The sequence below is a fragment of the Corvus hawaiiensis genome, chromosome 12 (assembly GCF_020740725.1).
Source record: "Corvus hawaiiensis isolate bCorHaw1 chromosome 12, bCorHaw1.pri.cur, whole genome shotgun sequence".
In the NCBI taxonomy this organism is placed as follows: domain Eukaryota; kingdom Metazoa; phylum Chordata; class Aves; order Passeriformes; family Corvidae; genus Corvus; species Corvus hawaiiensis.
This window is the reverse complement of record NC_063224.1, coordinates 14,853,693-14,875,221: the sequence shown is the minus strand read 5'-3', so window position 1 is coordinate 14,875,221 and position 21,529 is coordinate 14,853,693. Positions and strand designations below refer to the sequence as shown.

Below are 21,529 nucleotides of genomic sequence, written 5' to 3'. Positions count from 1 at the left end.
CTCCCTCCGCTTTTCCACACTGCCTGACACACATGACACATCATAGCCTGTGGAATGGCCAGCTCTGTGCAAGGAACATCCCAGCAGCTGCTGACCACAAATAAAAATCCCAGGACATTCACGGGCAAACACACGTAACAAGAGTCACTCAGGGATGCAAAAGTGTGAAAGTGCTTTGTGGCTTTCCTCATGGTTATTTTAACAAAAGCATAGTTTGAAGTCTAGAAGGAGAGATAAGGGCTTTCCCAGCCAATGGAAATGCACAAACCTGGCACAGGCTCTGCCCCGGCCTCTCCTGCCCCTGAGCACCCATGGAGATGCTCTGACACATCATAGCCTGCCTTTGGACACGTGTCATGGTGCTGAAGAGCATCTTGTGCTGGGAGCTGAGGGCATGACATCCCTCATCCCCTCAGCCCACCCAGCGCCTCTCCAGCAGCGCTGGAGCCGTCCCACCGTGCCGGGCAGCTGCCGTGGCCCAGCACGACTCGCTGCACCCCCAGGATGTGCTCTGGGGCTGCCCTGCAGCTCCATGCAGAGCTGCTGACACTGAAAAATACCAGCTGCCTGTGCTGACATCAGAGCACGTTGGGCTTTGCACCACCCAGCAGAAGGAGGCAGCAATGGCATAAGCCCTCTGACCACTCCTGGCCAAATCCCTTCTGCCAGAGGCACGGAATCCTGCACTGGCTCTCCAGGGGGCCCAGCAAAGCTGCTCCTGCAGAGGCAGGTGCTACAGCATCCACCAACTTCTTTAGCAGAGAATCTCACATGGTGAAGGCTGTCAGCCTTCCCTCACTTACACAACCGAGCTGGTTTCTCAGGCTGCTGCCAGACCCTCGTGTCCTCCAACAGACTCCATCTGCTGGTGTTTTAGACAAGCAACTCCTGCAAGGACAAAATATATCGAGTTAAATAATACACACTTCATCTTCTGTTTCTCTCAGCAAAACTGTGCAATTTTTGGAGATATTTTGTAAATTCTGATTTATGATGGTTGTTTTTCATGCTATGGCTACCACAGTGACCATAGAGAATTTATGGAGGTAATAATGTATTTAAGTAGCCAATTTTGAAAAAAATTGAGCCATTGCAATGGATTAACACTCAAACCATTAATATTCAAACATATTAAGTCACTTGAAGGATTTTTTTGTGTGTATGCATATTTTGGGGTATATTCTCCTCATAATACGTGGAGAGAAGATATGCTTTACTGTTGACATTTAACACATTTTCTTTATTGCTTTTCATTTCATCGTGAGTAAAAGTGTTATTTGTCCACCCAGCCTTCCTTAGGACGAATGCCATCATTTCTATTTGCAGAAGCAACCAAAAATTAAAGGAAATATTTTAGATGCTAACATTAAATGTCAAAAACTGATTTTAAGTAATTACTAATACCCTGGCACACATGCATTTTATTCAGAAAATTCCTGTTAAAAATATTCATTGGGGAATATTCAAATTTATTATGTAGAACAACACGGCATTAACGTGCTGGCTTCTATTTAATGCTTTGGTTCATAGCAACAAAGATACCAATGGGAAATCATTAAACAAATATGAGATTTTTTGCGGCATAATGGGTCTGTGTTTGGTATCACTTGACAAAAAAAGAAACCCCTCACCGAGCTCAAACTGACAGGAAAAAAAAATGCAATGCTCAGGCAAAGTACAGCAACATTATAAATGGTAACAGATTTCAGAAAGTGATTTTATGTTAATTCAAATGTTAACGCTGTCCGAGGCTGCTGAAGGGAGCGCGGGGCTGCGGGAGGAGATAGACATTGCCGGCAGGGAGCACAAAGGGCTGCCTCTTGGTGGGGAGGGGAGTTTTATTAATTATATTTCCTTTAGAGCCCTAACAATAACATGTCAGTAATCTACACATTCTGTGCTTAATTGACGCTAATGATTTGGCCGGCCGGGAGCCTCCTCCCGCCGTGAGAATCGCGGCCGTCCCGCGTTCCTCCAGCCCCGCGGCGCAGCCCCAATTAAGTCGATGAGCGTGGGGCCGCCGAGCCGCCCCTCTGCCACGGCCCCTCTGCCAGCCAGGTCCCACACGGGCACCTTCCAGCCACTCTCCGCAGCCCCGCACAAAGGGACATTCACGCTCCCCCAGAAATGACCACCCAGCACGCACGGCCACCCTGCCGTGGTGGCAGAGTCGGAGCTGGAAACGTCCCTCTGGTCCCCCTCTGGCACAACAGCTGGGGAGAATCTGCGATTTCTCTCTCGTGCAGGTGAGCAACAGGTCCCAAAGCGCACACAGCCATCCCAAACCCAGGCGTGGCACCTGCCTGCAGCTGCCCTCGAGGTGCCGACCCGTCCATAAGCACTCAGCAAGTCAGGTATGCAGTTAGAGCAGGGAAGTGATTTCTCTCAAAACCACCCCCTGTCTGGGTTGCTGTGGCATCTCCACGCGTGGTGCCACACCACTCGGCTGTCAGCCAGCACAGTGTGTCCCAGCCTCCCTCAATTTACATCTCCAGAGTCGACCCCTTCTGTGACAGCAGTCCCTGGAAAGGTGGTTTCTCTTTAGGCAGGCAGTTGGGGAGGAAGTCCAATGGGCCCCAGCAGCAGGATCCAAACCCACTGCAGCTGCCAGCACCCCCAGACCACTTGCCACTGGCAGACAGCCCTTGGAAATGGCAGGAGAAACCTGGAGTCCTACCATAGTCCAACAACTCATGGAAGTTACAGCAGCAACAGCACCAGGTTGCTCTGGGCAGATGCATGATGGCTTCCTGATGTGCTGAACCAGTGCATTCCCTGCATTCTCCCAGCACAACGGTATGCATGGAAGTCATGCACATTTCTCCATGAAGACCAGTAACAGACCTGCTTTTGTGTAGAGTTTCCTCCCTCCTTGGGACTACTCTTGGCCTCTACTCATCCCCCTTCAGGGCCTGATGTGCATCACAACTGCGAGTGCCACAGCCCAATTCCTTCTTCCACTCTTCCCGTCTTTCATCCTTGCCAGCACAGAGCCTCCACCATCACTCATCCCGGGTGTGGGCCAAGCACAGAGCACGGTGGCTGAGCCCGTGCTGCTCCTTCACATAGAGGATCAGCAGTTTGTCTGACTCCTTTTTCTTCTTACCTGCACTAACAGAAGTCAGATCTTCTTCAAGTTGTTCAATGGAGGAAGTGGGGAGAGGAACCACAAAAAAAACCCCTTGAGTCCAGTTTTGGTAGGAAATCAGGCTAAAAAACAACCAACTCAGTATACTGTCACTGCAAGCAAATACCAACCCCTATTAAGGGGTTTCTAGACCAGCCATCCCACAGCAGCACCTCTCCCACTCCCAGCAGAACAGGGTGGCCCAGGCAGCAAAACATTCAACAAATTGTTCTGTTGCCACTTCTCAGGGGAAAACATTTGCTTAAAAACAGTCAGATGAATTTGGAGTGATCTATAGGGCACTTTGTTATGTTAATGACTGTTACCAACTGTCTGTTCTTTATATTAAAGTGTTGACTCATTGTCAGTTGGGGCGAGACAAGACAGCTTGCTTGTGCCTTGCAGTCCTTTTGCACTCACCCAAACTACTCATGTGAAGACACTTTAATATGAAGAGACACTGTCTGCAGCTATTATTAATCTCCTGACTGAAGCCCAGAATACTAATAACACCACACAGGATCAGCTAACCTTTCCTCAGAGCATTCTTCATTCTGCAAGATTTTGGCCAAAACTAAAACATTTTTCTCTGCTCTCACAAGGCTGACAACCAGACTTCCCTACCAGAAATATAAAAAGGTTTCCACTTGCCTTCTCCTGTGCTCAAATAACATCATCATCATCATTCAGGCAGAGGTAAGAGGGGTGCCTCCTGCAAGCCCAGAAACATCAGCTTTACCCACATCAGACAGCAGCATTTGGCAGGTCTGGCTGAGGTGAGAAAGCAACTTGTTTATCCTCAGACTGATCTTAAACCCAAGCGTAACAATCAAACTTCACTGTGAGCTGTACAGTCCAAATGTGACATTGGCATCTGGTAAGAACTGGAAGATGGATAATGGTGGAAAGATAAAGGCTATCTTTTAACTCTTGTCATGCTCAATAACTCCTAACATGTAGAAAAATGGGGCTGAGGTGCTGAGCTGCAGAGGCTGATGCCCTGGTAGAGTGCCCCCCCTCAAAAAAAATCTGAACACCTTGCACAGAACTGCAAAATAAAGCACCATATTACTCTTCTCCATCTGATGTTGCTGCTCTGGGATTCAATCCAAGAATGTTCACACCATTTATCCTGGTAGCATGCAGAGCACGCCATAGGTAAGTTTGTGTAACTGGAGTCGGAACACGATAACCTGAGCAAATCACAGCTGTCCCTACTTCTTCTTTTGCCTTGGGGGGAGTCCAAACACATTCCTACACAGTTTCATTACATTTTTACTCTCTTCTTTCCAGCCAAGCCACTTATTTTTAATTGTATGTGAGGCCTCTTCTACCCATATTTAAGAAGAAAGCAGCAATCCTCAATCCAGAGCAGTGTCTGCTCCCCGCTCACGCAGACCAGCCAGTCTCACCCTGTCAGCTTTAGAGGATTTCACATCCTTGTGTCATCAACAGCTTCTTTCTGGAAACTCACATCTATACATAAGTTACTTTGGGCTCCTGACCCTACTGAAAATAAAAGAATCTTCCTCCAAAGGAAGAAAATATACCAAGCTATGCTTTTAGCACCAGGAAAATCATGTTTGTGGGGTGGCTGTTAACTGCGTGATTTTCCAGAAAATGTTCAAGCTTGTTGCTTTTCTCTGTCAGGAAAATTGTTTAGCTCTTGATTAAACCCATTATCAGTTCATTTTCAAGGAATGCTACTGTATACAGATTGGGAGAAACACAAACATTTGATCCTTTGATGTTGCCTTTATAGTATAAATGTGTAACATATGTGGGCAAATACTGATTTTTAGATGAAGAGTGACCAACTGTAATATTGCCAGAAAGACATTAAGTGCATTTAGATTTACAGAAGCATTTCCCCTGCACAAACACTGTCCATAAACAAAGTAACTCCTCTTTCTAATGCTCATGGGAATTTAAGAAAGCAACCAAAGCCTTACTTCTTTAGCCAAGGCAGAAGTTAACATTTGAGACTCCTAACAGAGCACAGGAGCACATGCTGATAAAGGAAATCTTTTCCTCTCAGAGACAGGTCTTGTCAGGCACCTGCTCTCCTCCATCCCAGGAGCAGGGGCTGTGGCATATCTGACAGAACAGGCACCAGGTGGGAGAAGCTCCGCACATTATTTTTCCTCATATCCCATGCAAACATATCCTGAGGCAAACATTTTGGATTTCATACTTTTCCTCCTTGAATATTATTGCCATCATGCTGGAAACATCAAAAAGCAGTGCATTATAAAAACATATTTGCTTTCTTGCTGTATGAGTTACCTGAGAATATGTCTGGCTTGGTAAAACAAACCCAGTTTTCAAGCAGATTTGCAGTTCCAGTAGACAGTCTGCTCCCCTGAATTGCCAGCTTCTGTAGGACCAAAGCCCCTGGGATCAGAAAGGTTTTCCTTCCTTCCTTGATAGCCATCTGATTTAATTTGCCCTCAAACATGCCAGTCTGCAGAGTTCTGAAATCCCTGGTTTTATTCAGCCTACAGAGAATACTTCCTTTCTTTTATAATGTGAAATTCACCTTAAACAGAAATTTAAAAGCTTCATATACAAACCTACCCTTTGTGCTTAGCATAAACTTATTATTTCAAGAGATTGAAAGGAGATAGCTCATATAGCATTGCAATATTCCGCAGTCTTAGTTAAATGTTGGATTACAACACATTATTGCCACAAGTTGTGGCAATAATGGACTACTCAAAACTTGGGGGAAACGTGTACTTTAAAGCTGGTTTGCAGATAGTGTGGCTGAAAGAGCACAGGATCATCATCAAAATACTTACTGTTCATCAACTCAAGCCAAGTTTCACAACCTGCTATAACAACAAGAAATGGACATTAAAGTCTTGTCACATTTTTACATACTTATCTCCTGCCATCTCACAGACAAGAAACCCCCAGAATAAACCCCCCAAACCTCTCCATTACTCCACCTTGACTGGCCACCCCATGGCTAGGGGGAGGGCAGGAGGACAAGAAGAGGAAGAGCCCTGCTGCTTCCTGCCACAGGCAGCACACGACAGAACTACATCCCTTATTTAAATGCCAAACCTGAACAGAGACTGCAGGAGCCCAGGTCAAGCTGACACTGGCCGTGCCAGCAAGGCAGAGCTGTTCTTAATCCCCAACAAATTCAAGGCTAGACAAAATTAACCTGTATTATTTCACAGCATATGCCAGTGTCCCCCTTTTCTTGAGGGAAGCGGGTTGTGGAGGAGGATTTTGGAAGATGAGGTTATGAGTAATCTGATGCTTTAAATGCATGTTGATAAATACCTAGAGACAGCAGTTCCCAGAACAGAAGGCTCATGCCAACAAGCGAGGTGAAGCGGGTGCATCCAGTGTCAACCTGCGCACTCGCCAGTCCCCTGCTGCACTGCACACTGACCCCCCAACTGTTCCATAAGGCTTTGCCTTGCAGCTGTTACTCCCAATAAAGTCTGGGAAAAAGCCCATTGTAGCATTTGGCAACTCCCAAGCTAAAGTTCAGGTTCCTGACACTTCCCCCTAAGAGGGGATGCTGCTGTAAACCGCGTACACTGGCAGTGAGGTCTGACCTGGCAGCCTGGCCAAAGGAAGTGTCCCACCCACCCAGCCCCCTGCATTCAGTCTGCTGCTGCTGTACTGTGTGGGCAGGAAACAGCACCTAGGAGTAGAGAGAACCTTGAGCCAGGCCATGAGGGCTGCCTCTTGCCCCCACCTCGTGCAAGTAGGGATGTAATAAACCCCTCGTGTTGTAATTCCTGAGAACCAAGAGGAGATGCTGACCCGAGACCTAGAAACAGACAGAACCAGAGAGAGACCACCCCCCTTCTTTAGGGCAGGCAAGCTAGACAGAACTATTTCTGTGAACTATTTATACCAATAACTATTTCTGTAGGTACCTACAGCATTCCTGACAGCTGAGCATCTGGCTGACTCAGTGGTGACTGCCATGCCTCCATCCTTTCTGCTCACCAGCACTGTTCCTCCCCACCCCAGCTCACAACTGCAGCCTCACTCACTCATTCGGGGCTATTGCCTTCAATACACCCACAGCTACCCCCAACTTCCAATTTTATAGTAGCAGTAATGCAAAATTAGCACTGGATTCATTTCTGTTGTTCAGTTTCTCTGATGCCCGCAGCTTTCAGACCAAGGTGAGGGTTTGATGCATTGTTATGACAAACCTTTCAGGAGGAGAAGATAATCATGTACCACCTGGGTTACTGCAAATTCAATTTACTTTGCAGCATGCTTTATGCTGGTCTGGAGCTATTAAAGAGAGAGAGTTTCCAGTTGAGGAGTGTGCAGCACTGCAGAGCTAAATTGCTTTCTCAGGGTTGCCCAGTGCTGTCTCTCCTACATTGCCCTGGGGCTGTTCACCCCTGGAGCCTCTCCCCATCTCTTGGGGTAACACATCTGGAGTCAGAGACAGCCTGCACAAAGGACACTTCCTTTGGCCTACACAAGATTTGGTATTATCTTACCTTTGCCACACAAGCTTCAGCCCAAATACACCAAACCTTTTTCTCTTACCTAGCCAGGCAGGACTGCCCCCCTGCTTCCCCCCACCAGGATCAGAATTTAGGAGAATAGAATCCACAAGCAAAGAAACAGGGAGGAAACTCCCTCTTGGAGGTGGATTTTTTTCCTTGTTTTTCTTCTAACAGGGACAACTAGCTTCCTTAAAATTACCTGCACTGGTGCTCCCTAAAGAAGTTTTTTTTCAGCTTGTGGCAATCAATGCAAATTTTTTTCAAGCTACCCTAGAAAGGCAGCACCAGACACAGTATCCACATAGTGCAACAGACAACCAGAAACAGGATCTTATAAAACATGAGATAAAAGATGAGAAAGTAAGAAAATAGCTCTCAAGGTAAGTCACTCCAGCTGGGCAGTGCTGCATCTCTGGGACATGACTGCATTCCTACCTGGGAAGCTGCAAAGCCACGATCTCCATGCTCTGAACAGACTGCTTTTCATCAGAATAAGGAGGCTGACCTTTCAGAAAAGAAACAATTGTAAAATTAACAGGATTTCCACCTGAACCAGAGATCAAATTTGGAGGGACGCCTGTTGTCTGAACAAGTTTCATTCATAGGTATATCCATCTTAGATCCTGGTTTCCCACACAGCCCAGAAAACACATGGAATGCCTACATTCACTTCTGCATAGGTATTCACCATAGTTAAGTGCAATCCCCGTTTTTAAGAGGCCAGTTAAAAATTTAAAAATGTAATTGTGGGGGTTTTTTGGTGAAACATCTGAAAGGGACTTAGATCTGAAAACACACCAAAAGGACTAGTACTGAAGCTTGCCTGGTGATTTAGGAATTAAACCTAGAGACTACCTTTCAGGAGGATTAGTTTCCCTCATCCACCCCATTTTGTGTTCTAAATTCTGGGACAAAGCATCAAAACGTATCTTGGCAAATCCTTCAATAATCAGCAAATAATACATCCCCTTTGTCTAGGACATGCAATTCTCTGAGAAATTAAAACCTCTCTGAACAGGCACCAGCAAATGTGTTCAGCTCACATTTACACTTGTTTTGTTAACACAACTTACAACCATTCATTGCAAGGAAAAAAGCCAGCAGCACCAAAGAACTTGCTTACCATTGATTAGCATAGGCATTTTTATTACATTAAAGCTTTAACATTTATCCAAATACTGGGTCAGAGAAGAGAAAAAGGCAGAATAACTTAAAAAAAAATAATAAAAGGCAGCCTTGCGCAGAACTATTGTTAAAAAAAAACCCTAACCAACAACAGAATAGCAGCTTCCTGAAATATTAAGTGTTGTAGCATTTAAGTTATCTGCAACAGGACACAATGAACCCTGGTAGTCTAACAAATGTTTTCAGTGTTATTGAACAGTCCTTCAAAGCAAGCACCAAGAAACACGCAAAAAATAAGCAACCATTTATCTCCATGCTCCCCTCTTCTCCAGAACCATGAGTTTCCAGAAAATGTCCTACTAGGACCTCTGAGATGTTCAGACATTGCAAAGGTCACAGACTTTCCTGTAAAAAGGCACATACCTCTCCAGAATTTAGCTCTGCACACATCATTATTTGTCAAATACTGTGCCAAAATCCCAATGTTTAAATGATTATTTAAGAAGAGGTAGACTTTTCCTACTGATCATCTCTCACTAACCATCACCTAAGGGTAACAATCTAGACAACCTGATTCAAGAATTTCCCAGTAAGCTGATCATTACAGAGTGTTATAGGAGGATTCCCCATATACTTGTCATGTTTATTATCCCCTCCCTAGCCACCTGTACCTGGCTAGAGGAAATCCAAGTAGCCCAACATGACAATTTTACCTTAGTATCCAAATAAAGAAGTTTCAGTGGATAAGCCAATAGTAGTAAATAAATAAAGCAATAATACTACAACTATTCATCCCCAACTCCCACACTTATTAATGGTCACAGTCTGAAAAAATCTTAATTGATCATAGGTAAAAGAAATATAGAAATATACATAAAACCAGCTGTCTTAGACAGCATTTTTTTTATTAAAAATGAATACACAGAGATATAGCAGCTTTTACAATAAAGTTTTTTAAAAGGCATCAAGTTGTAAGCCAACCATTCAAAAAAAAGGCTTTGAAATGTTGTCTTCCACAGCACTTTTTGCCCATTTGTCAATGAGGCACAGAAATCTGCAGATTCCCCAAAGGACAAACAGGAACAGTAACTGATCTAAACTTCAAGCCCTTTTTCTGAACAGTTGATCAAGCATCACCCTCCGTAGCAGCATCTGGAGCACACTTCGGTGTTCTTTCAAGTGGCTGGTGTACTTGATCCATTTCTTTAAAATATTTTAACGTTCAATAAAACTATTTCAAATAGAAAAATTTCTGTCACATGAAAGTAAAGTTTCCTTTTCAGATTCCATGAAAGCTTATGAACTTCACTGGCAGCATTTCTGTAATGGAGCAGGAGCTAAAACCAGCAGAACAGGCACTTCAGCAAAATTGTCCATCAACAGTTTCTAAAGTCATATTGATTGCAGTCTAGGAGACAGTTTCTTACGACTTTGTGGTGGTGTAAGGACACCAGTGGGGAAAGGTGAAGTCCTATTTTGCTCAGCCAATATGGCTTGTTTTGCTTGAGCTCTGTCCTGAAAGCACATGAAAAAAAGAAAAAGGCATCTTTACTTTGGTGTGTCTATGCAACAGATCAATAAAATTCAGTGTTTTATAATCTGATAGATTGTTAATCTGGAAATGCATCTCCGTATCTAACTCTCCTAACAGTAACTGATAAATCACACAGTACTTGTAGTTATCTTGTAGTGCAACTCCAGGAGATCAGTGTTAGTTTTTGGACTCTGATGATTAGCATTAATTCATAAGACACACACACTCTCGTACCTTCAAGAAAATTCAGAAACAACTGTATAGGAAGAGCTTTAACTTCTACCTACAATTCAGTAACCTAAATAGAAAAAATAACCCAGATAGCTTAAACCGCAATTTGTTGAACAAGATTTTGATCCTCTACAAGTTTCTCACTGAAAACCACTCTTGCTCCAGTGCTTGTCAATGACCACGGTCACATAAAAGTCCCACAAGATCAGTCTCAAGGGATCAATCTTTATTTTTCTGTTGATCAGACAAGACTGTATTACTGGTATTTCCTAGAGAGGAAGGTCTAATACATGGTATTTGAAGTATCCCAGAGGTTAAAAAAATGCTTCTGATTTCCAGGGTAATTATATGCTGTTTGAGATGAGAGGCTGAAGGCACAATCACCTTCTTAAACTAAATACTGAACAAGTCAGTCCCAAGACAAGTCTTTGTCTCAAGAATTTTGGATCTGGAGTACAATCTTATGCCTTTTATCATCTAAATACACTCAGTCTCGATCTGTTAATGCTTCACTTAAGTTGACTTTATGTTCTAACCAAAGGAACAAGACTTCAGCAATTTTACAGACAGGTTTTTGTCTTCATTCTGCTCATACATACCAGTAAATCAAAGCTGTTTATGTGTGTCTGTATATTGTGCAAATCTTCAGGAGCTATCCCGCTAAAGTGTTTGAGTTTGGAGCTTCCTACTTCCCTTAGCGCCATGGCAAATGGGACCATCCATTTCACACATTTCTCTATCTCACAAAATTTGTAACCTGGAACACAAGACACATGCTGATCTGCCTGAAAGAAGATGTAACATTTGTCAACACACAACACTTAAGTTTATAAATGCCGATACCTGAAACTTTCTCCATCAACTCAGATGAAGAGAAGTGATAAAAAGCAGAAGCTGCAAGTATTCCATAGGTATATTCCAAGCAGCCAATATCCAGCCCACAGAGATCCAAGAGCTACAAGACAACAGATGTTTAATAAGCCTGATACAAGAACACTTTTCCATGTGAAACAGCATTTGAAGGAAATCAGACTTACCTCTGCTATTTGTACAAATATCTGCTGTGGATATTGTGGTAGCATTACCTCATAAAGCTCATTTAAATATGCAACTTGCAAGTAAGTGTTTAGCCACGATACAACTGTCAGTGGATTTAAGTTCCAATTAAGAGCCTGAAAGAACAGATATAGAGAAGACTTCAGTGCCAATTTAAGTTCCTAACTTAAACTGTGCAAGATGTCTTAAGAATCAGAAGCTCTAATCCCAGTTGATTAAGGCATCTTTGAAACATGCAAATCAGATACTCTCCTGTAGCTCTTCCTGCTGACATGGTCAGGGAACAAATAATTTTGTTAATACACACATCCAGGTGGATGCTTTGGATCTCTTGTTACCTAGAGAAAACACTGCTTTCTAATTAGTAAGAGAAACTGTGCCTCTTAGCACCTAAGATTAACTGAGGAGCTCTGCTTTTGCTCTGATTATGCTATATGTTTTTAAAACCTAATTCCACTTTTAAATGTTACCTTCATAATGATCAATTCCATAGTGATGATTTCATCCTCTGTACAGGCTCCATCTGTAACATAGGCAAACTGGTGCAACTTTGGTGGATAAATTTCCTGAAAGATAGGAGATCAAGTATTTAATCTGTGGAATAGGTTGCAACTAGTTTCATGTGTTACTTTAACACAAAAAAAAGAGAAATAAACAGAACAACCACTGCTTCAGCCTTTCAAAACAGAAAGGGGAGGTGGGATAAGGAACTACACCCCCTTTCTAAACCCTGGTGTTCTCTGCCTTTAATAGACACACACTTCTTGTTCATCATAGCCTTCACCTTTCACTTGGGATGGATCAATAGAAACCTACATTGTTTGACTACAGCACCACTGTGACTGTACCATAACTGACATCAAGATTGTTTTAAAACAAACACCCTGAAGAAAAGGCCTTTATCTCTTGCTTAAGAACAGAATGAATAGAAGCTCTTTAAAACTATGAAGAGCTTAAAAAACACTGTGTGTTTTAGTCATTCAGATTGTTCCAGTAAATAACAGCTCAGACTATCATGCAGTAGGTACTCTATGGCAATGAAATTGCAACAAGTGGTCTCTGTATACAGCAGCCAGCCAAAAACTCATTTAGCAATTGCAATTAAAACTTTAGATTTATTCTAGCACTGAATTCTCTAATGAGAAAACTAGCTAACATCACAGTATAATTTTACCCACTTCTAAAAAACCAGGAATGTTGAAAAGGAAAAAAAAAAAGGATCTTTTTTTCTGTCTCCTAGCTGAAAAAAATCATAGCAACTAACTCCACAAAGCTTTCCACAATGCATCCAGCATACAATAAGTGTGCTCTGTGACCATTCACCTTTTTATGTGTAAGTGAAGCTGGAGATACTTACCTCAAGCTTTGCTGCTATGAACAGAGAAGTGACACCAATAAGCTGCAATAGTGTTTTTACAACATCCTGTTGTGTTGCCATAAAGCGATCAAAGAAATCTTGTGCTAAATAAAAAGTTTCTCTATGAAGTTTGTAGGCTTCACAAACCTGGAAAGACAACAGAGATTACAAAGGTCATGGACAGTGTTAAAGACATGTATTAAAAAAAAGCATTAGATAGACAAAATTTGTATCAGCTTTCTATTTCACTGCTATTGTGAAGTAACATGTTAACTAAGAGCATGAGTTAAACAGTTTCCTTTGACACACGATGACTGTCATTACAGTAACTTCCAAGAAAAAAAGACCAGATCAGAGTGAAAACCCTTTTAGGAAATGCAAGCACATGTTCCAACAATGTCAGAACATCAGTTCCTCATTTTGTGCAAAGATGCATCATTCCAACACCTCAACAGAGAAAATTCTCACAAGTATTTTAAAATTAAGAGATTATGCCACCAAGTCATTCAAACAGCAAAAAAAGACTCAGACACAAGAGGAGCTGTAGCACATTCTGCATGACAAAAACAGATAAAAAGGCTGTGAGATGGATCTGATCTCTAAGCTACCACACCTCCCTTCTTACAGTGACTTGCAATTATTTGTTCAGCCTTTGTCTGCAGTGTGACCTTAAAAAGCTTACAGCACTACCTTAAAAAGCTTAGAGTGTTTTAGGGACAAATTGATTATTATCCACTATCAGTCTAAATGAATAACAGAATATATTGTCAGTTTGCAAATCATCAGCTCAATACATCATATATTCTTTAAGTTTGATGCCATTCATTGACACAATTTAAGATGAAGACAAGTATCTGGAGCTAAACATGCTCCTGAAGTGCACTCATGACAGTTATTAGTGCACTTCAACAAAAGCACACTTGAAACACTCACAAGCACAGAAAAGCTCACCTCCATTAGCCAGTCTAGAAGGATGGTTCTCATTTTAGGCTGCAGCTGAGGGTGCCTTTGCATGTAGAATTTATCCCTCATGTAAATCTCTTCTTTGTTTATCATGTTTTTCCATACGTCATCCCTGCTTGCCCAGCTAAGAGACATCAGTGTTTAGTCTTGGATCATGAGACAAGAGGAAAGCAGAGCAGCAGCAGCCCAGCACACTTACCCTAGAGCTGGCAGTGAGGTAGCTCTGGCAGGAACAATGCTCGGGCGGATACAGTGCGAGTAATCGACACAAATGGGATCATCATCTTTATCCGGAGTAGGAATCAGCATGTGGGCATTCTCATGAATGTTGTTCCAGGACACCTATTAAACCAAACAGGAGATTTTACACTCTGCATTTTTAAGTAATCATTTCAGTTGTACATAGAAAATAATCATAACTTTTGTCATGATTTCTTGCCAGTGTCTTACCTCTTTAAACTGCACAGAAACACAGAATGGTAGAGACTGGAAGGCATCTCTAGGTCATTTTGGCAACCTCCCTGCTCACACAGGGCCACCAAGAGCCAGTTACCCAGGACCACCTCCAGAAGGCTTTTGAGAATCCCCAAGGATGGAGACTCCACAACTACTCCGGGCAACTTGTACCATGCTTGGCTACCCTCACAGTAAAAAGTGTTCCATGATATTCAGAGTGAACCTCTTGTGCTTCAGTTTGCATCCATCTCTTGTCCTATCACACAAAGAAGAGCTTGGCTCCATCTTCTTTACATCTTCCCTTCAAATATTTATAAACAATTTATACAAATCTCCACAGACCTCCTTTTCTTCAGGCTAAACAGCCCCAGCTTCCTCAGCCTTTCCTTATAGGAAAGATGCTCTGGTTCCTGAATTATCTTAATGGACCTTTCTGGACTCTTTCTTGTATGGTCAAGTCTTTTTTGACTGGGGAGCCCAGAACTGGACAGAACACTACAGATGTGGCCTCACCTGTGCTGAGTAGAGGGGGTATTGCTTATCTGCACAACAGAGAAAATTTGGAACTAAAGATGAAGAACATTCACCCTGCTCTCCTTTTGAAGGACCATAACTGTTTCATGGAAGGATATCCAAACCAGAATCTCCTATTCTCACAATGCATTTTGTTTTTACTGAAAATACACTTGCCCTCAGGTAAATAACAAGCAGATGGAACTCAAAGACCCAAATATGAGGTCAGGATTTCTGGTAAGGAATATGTAGATAATATGTCTGAAACCATGCTTTCATGAAAAGCATCTCAGAAAACAAACACAGCAAAACAGTTTGTAGAATTTTGCACTCATTCATTTAGCAGAGTTAAGATAAAAACCCAAAGCATATATGACCCAATTTTCAGAATACAGCAAGTACAAGTTAAGCAATTGCTACTAAACCATCAAGCTGATAATTTCATATGAAGAATTCTGTCATGTTCTGCAAACATTCGATATGCAAAACTTCACCTGTCATGTCCATTCAACTTTTATTTGGACCAGAACTTAAGCCTAGGTTTACTCTTCTACCATCTAACTCTAAAACATAATCTTGTACATTTCACACAGTTCCCCAGGAAAATGCTACTTGATTTGCAGTAGAATACAAAGCCAGCACTGTGCCATCATGCCTAAGTAAATTAAAATTTGGCATTTCTGCTCAACAGTGAAGTCAGCCATCCTGCTGCAAATTGATCAGTTCTGCACCACTAAAAGGAGAGAACTCCCTAATATGACTTTTAATGTGATAAAAAAATTAAGAACAAGTTCAGAAGAATCATTAGGCACTATCAAGTAAAACCCTGTGAAACTTTGCCTCCTGAAAAAAGCTTCCACAGCTGATTTTTGCCATCTTTCCTACATACGACATCACTTTCCAGCAAAATGGCTCCCTCCTGCACCAGTTTCAGAAACAGAAACCACTGACTTGATGAAACAAAAACCACATGTCACAGTTCTCTCACAGCTAAGACTGCTTTGCACTTTGAGTTACTGACACACAGATCAGTCTCTTTTCTTCTTGGGAGTTCTACACGCAAATATAGCATAGCTACATACCCAGCCATGCCAGGGTTTAATTTGAGTGGGGAGGAGGCAAAAAGAGGGAATAGTATCTTTATATTGAAAATGACAGACTCCTTACAAACTGAAAGTTTGAATGAAAATGTCACATCAGCATTGCCTGAAGTTAATTTTTGTCCTCCCTCAAAACTAGACTTTAGTCACACTTTGTTCTCCAAACTGCACAGCAAGCCCAGCTGCCAACAGCCTTTCGAGAAGTGCTGTCTTATCAGTTAATCAGCAAACAGAAAAGCAGTAGATGATATAATATCTATTTAAAGGTGCCTACTACACCAGCAGCTTCTGAAGGACCAGAGACTTGCTCACAAAATTCTCAAACAAAGCAGACACCTCACACACCACATGCAACAATTACTAAAGATATTTCACCACCCTAAATTTTCTATAAGGAAATAGAAATCAAAGGTCAAGAGCCTCTTAGGTGTTTTGAGAAAAAGGGAAAACAGTTTTTGACATAATGTCACTTAACAAGACACTGGGGAAAAGATGTGAGCAACACCACAAGTATATAGCTTAGCTAGAGACAAGAAGGAAACTAAGGTGCAGAGCCTCAAAAGAAAGCAGCTTACTGGGGAGGGAGCACCATAACCAGCATAGATTTTGGTTGAGGGAATGAACATATCAGGCTCTTGAGTCTTTGAAACAGATTTAGCAAGACACTCAATCAAAAGTAAGAAACGCTATCAAGAAACTGCATTACCTCACACTGTAACCGCAAGAAAATAGGAGCCACCACTGAAAAAATAAACAGTTTAAAGTGGGGAGGGTATGAGGAAACCATGAAGAACTTCCTTTGGGCTTGCACAGGGCCAATCCAAAAGCAGAGACCTGTCAGAAAGCAACAGATGTTACCCAGAATCTGTGCAGCCTAACAGAGGAAATACTACAGTCCTGGGCTTACTTCTGAGACAAACAGGAGCTGACGCAGCATGCAAGCAAAAAATCAGCAGGGAGAACAGCTCTTGAAGTCTATATGGAGCCCAGCAAGAAAGCCTGGTGACACTCACAGTAATATTCCAGATACAGGAACAACTAATCAGGCGCAGATCTCTATCTCAGACCTTAGAACAAGACACCGACTGGAGAAACTGAACCAAGCACATGAGAAGGCTCATTAGGAGAAGGGGTACCAAGAGGGCAGAACACAGGTGATAAATCCATTAGAGCACTCAAGCCCACACAGCTCCAAACAGAGAAAACCCAGGAGTTCAGAGGTGGGGTCTTTTTAAAGCTCAAACATTACCAGGCCTCAGTTTCCTGCAGCATGTCACCATTCACTGATACATCAAATATTCATAGAAATTCATCTTTCTGAACATCCTTCAGGATATAGGCCAGACACAAAACAGAGTAGGTAGTGACCACTGGGGTTATTGGTTACAGGCCAGGCAGGGCCTTCAGTGAAGAAGAAACACCTAAAAATACAAGCTGAGACACTTGTGCACCTCAGTGTGAGCTAGGAGCCACCAGAATGAGCTTCTACAGACCCAGGGCAAGGAGTGCAGCAGGAGAGGAAGAGAATGACACAACTGCATTCAAACAGCAACATCAGAGGATTTTCAGCATGGAAATCAATGGCAGGGGAACAGGTCTGTTTGTCACCCTAAAAGCAGCACCTTGTACCAGAGACATTGGTATCAACTCAACAGAGACAACAGCCTTAGTTTGCCCATCAGAAATAGTGAGACCTATAATTCTAGCCATTTTTCACTCATACGATGCATTACTTCGAAGTATTGAATTTTTCTTCGCCATCAGAAGGGAACTCCAGATTTAATAAATAGGAGATAAAAGAGCCACTCACATTATTAAGTTGTTCCAATCCTCTTGGGATAGCACAGGAGCTTCTACTTCTTTCAAACAAGAGTCTGACCCAGATTATGGCCAAGTCAGGTTCTCAAACTGGGTATAGTTTACACTCCTTTTTTTGTGGGCTTTGTTTGTTTTGGTTTTTTTTTTTTAATTGAATCTTCAAAAGTCAATCTAGATTAGTCAAAGAAACTTTTTGGAGGATATTTTCAAAACACTTAGTGGAAGGCTTTGACAATGCTAAAATCAGATTCTGGAAAATGTCTAGTAAAGAACTGATCAAAACTACTTCCTGAGAGTTTACTCCACCTTTACATGTGAAAATATTAGAGTTTTATCTAAAGAAACTAACTTCTAGATTCAGTTCTCCACTTTATATGGAGGTCACCATGCAATTTGTATCACAATTGCACAGATTATTCTAATCTAGTTAGATAATTTTTTTTTTTTTTTACACAGAGCCTTGGAAGTGTATTCATCCACAGAAAGCAGCCAGAATTAGTATGACAATTGCTAGCAGAATTACAGCAGTGCCAGTTCTCCAAAATCAAACACAGAATTTATGCAATATTCTGCTGTCACAGACCTGATGATATAGCCACCCTTTCATCACATAAAGGGTAACGGCATCCTAATTAAGAACTGGGGCCTTATGTTCCACAGAAGCAAACTAATGAATTGACTATGAAGATGTCATAAAGTGGGATGTGACTATGATATTTTGCCTTGTGGATAAACTAGTGTCAGTAAACAATTTATTTAATGTAGAAGTCATGTGGTATAGGCTGCAGTGGATTTATAGCTGCTTGCATTTTAGAATTGTCGTGTCTCCACAGAGTAACTGTCACCCTGGCTATCATTCCAGCCTGCTATACTGCTGCTGGAACCGTAAACATATTCTCATTAGTGGTCCATGGCAATTTATATCAGAGAATAGCTTGTGTCACACCATAGACTGAAGAGCTGCTGCTGTGCAGCCAAATGTTAGCTTTTTTAACCAGATCTGGAACAATCTGGCTACTTTGTCACAACAAAAATACATTCTCTATGTAGGGAAAGATACATAGGCACAGTATTTTATTGTTTATAGAATGAAAGGGTCAAATTCCACAAGCATCCTATGATTAACTTGAAAAATTCCCAAGTAATGACTACTGCCTAAATTACCTAAGTTTTAGTTTACCTGTCACTCCTGAAGTAACACTGAATGGCTACCAGGTCAAGAGCACAAACAAGAAGACAAAATTGGAAGTCTTTATCTGCTTTCAAAATTGAAGGTCAACATATGCAAAAGATATTTCAAGTTTCCTTCCACTGTCTTTCTGGAAGACAGTAAAATCGGGTCCCTGTTGAGACTTTGTAACAGTACCTTGTTATTATGCAATAAACATGCACAAGAAGGCCTTGCTCAGTTTAAACAGAATGAATCTTCTGCTGAAGGAGAAAGCTGCAGTGAAGGACAGGCAGCTCTTCCTTGTCAGAAGTGAGAAATTAGTTTAATATACTGTGCAAAAGAAAGACAGAAGGGAAGGAAAGATCCCCTCATTAAATGCTCACCATTTGAGCCCTGCTTAATATGTTGACTGATAACTAGTGTACGCAGTTGCAACAAGCAGAGGCCATTCCAAACAATGATGCCCATCTGTTATGGTAGCACTTCAGTCTTAGAACTTCCAGCTGCCACTTCGGGTTAGATGTGCCACATTATGCACAGCCTTGCCTACCAAATGAGGACAGGCTGCACACCCTGACCATGACTCCTGCAACTTCAGCATCACCCTGCGTGTACAGTGACAGGCTGAAGTCATAGTGACAGTGGCTGAGCAGGTGTGTGTGTGTGTTCAGGGCAAAAAAGGAGAGGAATTAACCTATTCCAGAACTCTGTTTTATTTACAGTGGGCATCTCAAGGTACAAAAGCATCATACTTTCAATATCACGCACCAACACGGCATCCAACAGAAATACCAAAAGCATCTCCTTTCTCAAGAACATGGAAAGCACACACAGGGAACTAGAGGACACCACTAAAACCAGTCTTGACTTTGTAATGCAGCTCATTCTAACTGTCTTGCTAAGAAAGCTGGCAATGGTCACTATCAACTTCCATTGCAGGACTGATTTTCACAGTTAGAGTGACTTTACAAAAATTATTCCTTTGTTCTGCAGAGAAACAAAGCCTATTTTACTATGCCATTAGCAGCTAGCATACACTTCTAAGTCCTAATCAGGATGCCCTTACTAAGTCTGTCTGATAACTACCCTTTGTCAATGGGAATGGAGTTGATGTTGGAAGGGGAAGCTTTCCTCTTTCCCAGAGGATAGAGAGCTAGAGACATGACTGCCAAGTAAACCACCTCAAGAGATGATTCTGTCTGCATGTATAAGTGTCTTATGCTTTGGCCAGCAGGCTACAAGAGCACATGTACAAGGTACATAAGCACATGACTATACTTTTGCAAATCTCTAGAGAAGTCAATGCAGAGTAGGTCCAAAGGCTTGGCAGGTGCACCCTTGCAACTCCAGGACACCTGAATATACTTCAGCATTAACGTAATGTTTCAGACCAACACAGGCCTTGCATCTTGCAGAAGCTCCAAAGCTAAGCTGAACTGAATTGTTTTGCACACTCCATCACCAACCAGGGCCAACAGCCCCCCTTGCCCACTGCTACTGGCATGTGTCGTGGCAGCAGCATACCTGTTTCACCACATTCACATTAATAATGAAGTACTGCAAAATAAGAGCAAGGTTAAGTAAGATTACAAGATTGACATAAAAAGCCAATTCGATTACCGGTTTTTCAGGCTGCTTTTTTCTAGTACTGTCCATTTTGGCAATTTCTTCATCAGGATCCTGTAAGAACTACGAAAAGCAACATATAATTTCGAGAGTTCAAACCGTGGGACAAGCAGCTGTTGGCTGCTGTGACACGCGCCGAGTCCCCCAGGAGCGCAGCCCCGCAGCCCCCGGCCCCCCGCGTGGGCCCCGCACCCCCAACAAAAGGCGGCGAGGGCACGGGGGCCCAGCCCGGCGGCGGCGGGGGGGGGGGCGGTGCTGGCCCGCGGGCACCGGGCCGGGCCCGCACTCACCGTGGCCACATCAGCTTTCCTCTTGCGGGCTCGCATGGCGTACTCCGCATCCACGTCCTCCTTGGCGGGACGCTTCTCCTCCGCGCAGTCACTGCCGAGAGAGGGGAAGCTGAGCGAGCGCCGGCCGCGGGAGTCTCCCGGGGGTGCTCGGCCCGCAGGGCCCCGCGCAGGGCGGGCCCGGCGCCCTCACCTCTCCCGGCGCACAGCGCCCGCCATGGCCAGCCGGGGCGAGCCGAGCGCCGCGCGGGGCACGGCCGAGCGGGCCCGGGCCACAGCCCCCCCTCCCCCCAGAGGCCGGCAGAGGCGCGGAACGGGCAGCCGTGAACGGCCCCACCAGTTCCCCCCACCCCGCGGCCCCCTGCCCGCCCGCGCTACCGTTCACTCACCGCCGCGCCAGCCCTTGCCGGCCGGGAGCGCGTGGTCGGCGTGTGCCAGGCCAGCGGGGCAGGGCGGGACGCGGGCGGGCTCCGCCGGGCGCCTGCTACCGCGCGGCACGGCCGCTCCCGTCCCTGCGCGCGGCGCGGGCCGCGCCCGGCGGGACATTTAAACGCGCGGCGGCGGCGCGGGGCCGCCTCCCCACCGCGCACGTGGCCCCGCGCGCGGGCCGGGGCGGGGCGCGGGAGCGGCGCGGAGTCCCGCGCGCGGTAGGGGCGGGGCCGGGGGCGG

At 43.7% G+C, this 21,529-nt stretch overlaps 1 protein-coding gene across 3 annotated transcripts; it reads right to left on the bottom strand.

Moving 5' to 3' along the window:
• Window positions 1–8,752: 8,752 nt before the first annotated feature.
• CCNE1 (cyclin E1) lies at window positions 8,753–21,116 on the bottom strand. 3 transcript variants are annotated; one of them, XM_048316832.1, is made up of 11 exons: window positions 21,054–21,116; window positions 20,864–20,954; window positions 20,568–20,636; window positions 14,089–14,231; window positions 13,878–14,013; window positions 12,927–13,073; window positions 12,040–12,135; window positions 11,551–11,685; window positions 11,357–11,468; window positions 11,113–11,270; window positions 8,753–10,263 (listed from the first exon to the last, which is right to left on the bottom strand). In XM_048316832.1, the coding sequence occupies exons 1-11, from the start codon at window positions 21,077–21,079 to the stop codon at window positions 10,141–10,143; spliced, it is 1,236 nt and encodes a 411-aa protein (XP_048172789.1). In that variant the 5' UTR covers window positions 21,080–21,116; the 3' UTR covers window positions 8,753–10,140. The 3 variants fall into 3 exon arrangements, with proteins under 3 accessions (XP_048172789.1, XP_048172790.1, XP_048172792.1); XM_048316833.1 differs by lacking the exon at window positions 20,568–20,636; XM_048316835.1 differs by lacking the exons at window positions 20,568–20,636; window positions 20,864–20,954; window positions 21,054–21,116 and adding an exon at window positions 16,665–20,561.
• Window positions 21,117–21,529: the final 413 nt, after the last annotated feature.

Coding starts and splice junctions, on each gene's coding strand:
- CCNE1 (XM_048316832.1), bottom strand. CDS start 21,079: ATGGCGGGCGCTGTGCGCCGGGAGAG. Junction 20,955..21,053: donor GGCGCTGTGCGCCGGGAGAG/GTGAGGGCGCCG, acceptor CTCTCTCGGCAG/TGACTGCGCGGAGGAGAAGC. Junction 13,074..13,877: donor TTCTAGACTGGCTAATGGAG/GTGAGCTTTTCT, acceptor TTGTCTTTCCAG/GTTTGTGAAGCCTACAAACT.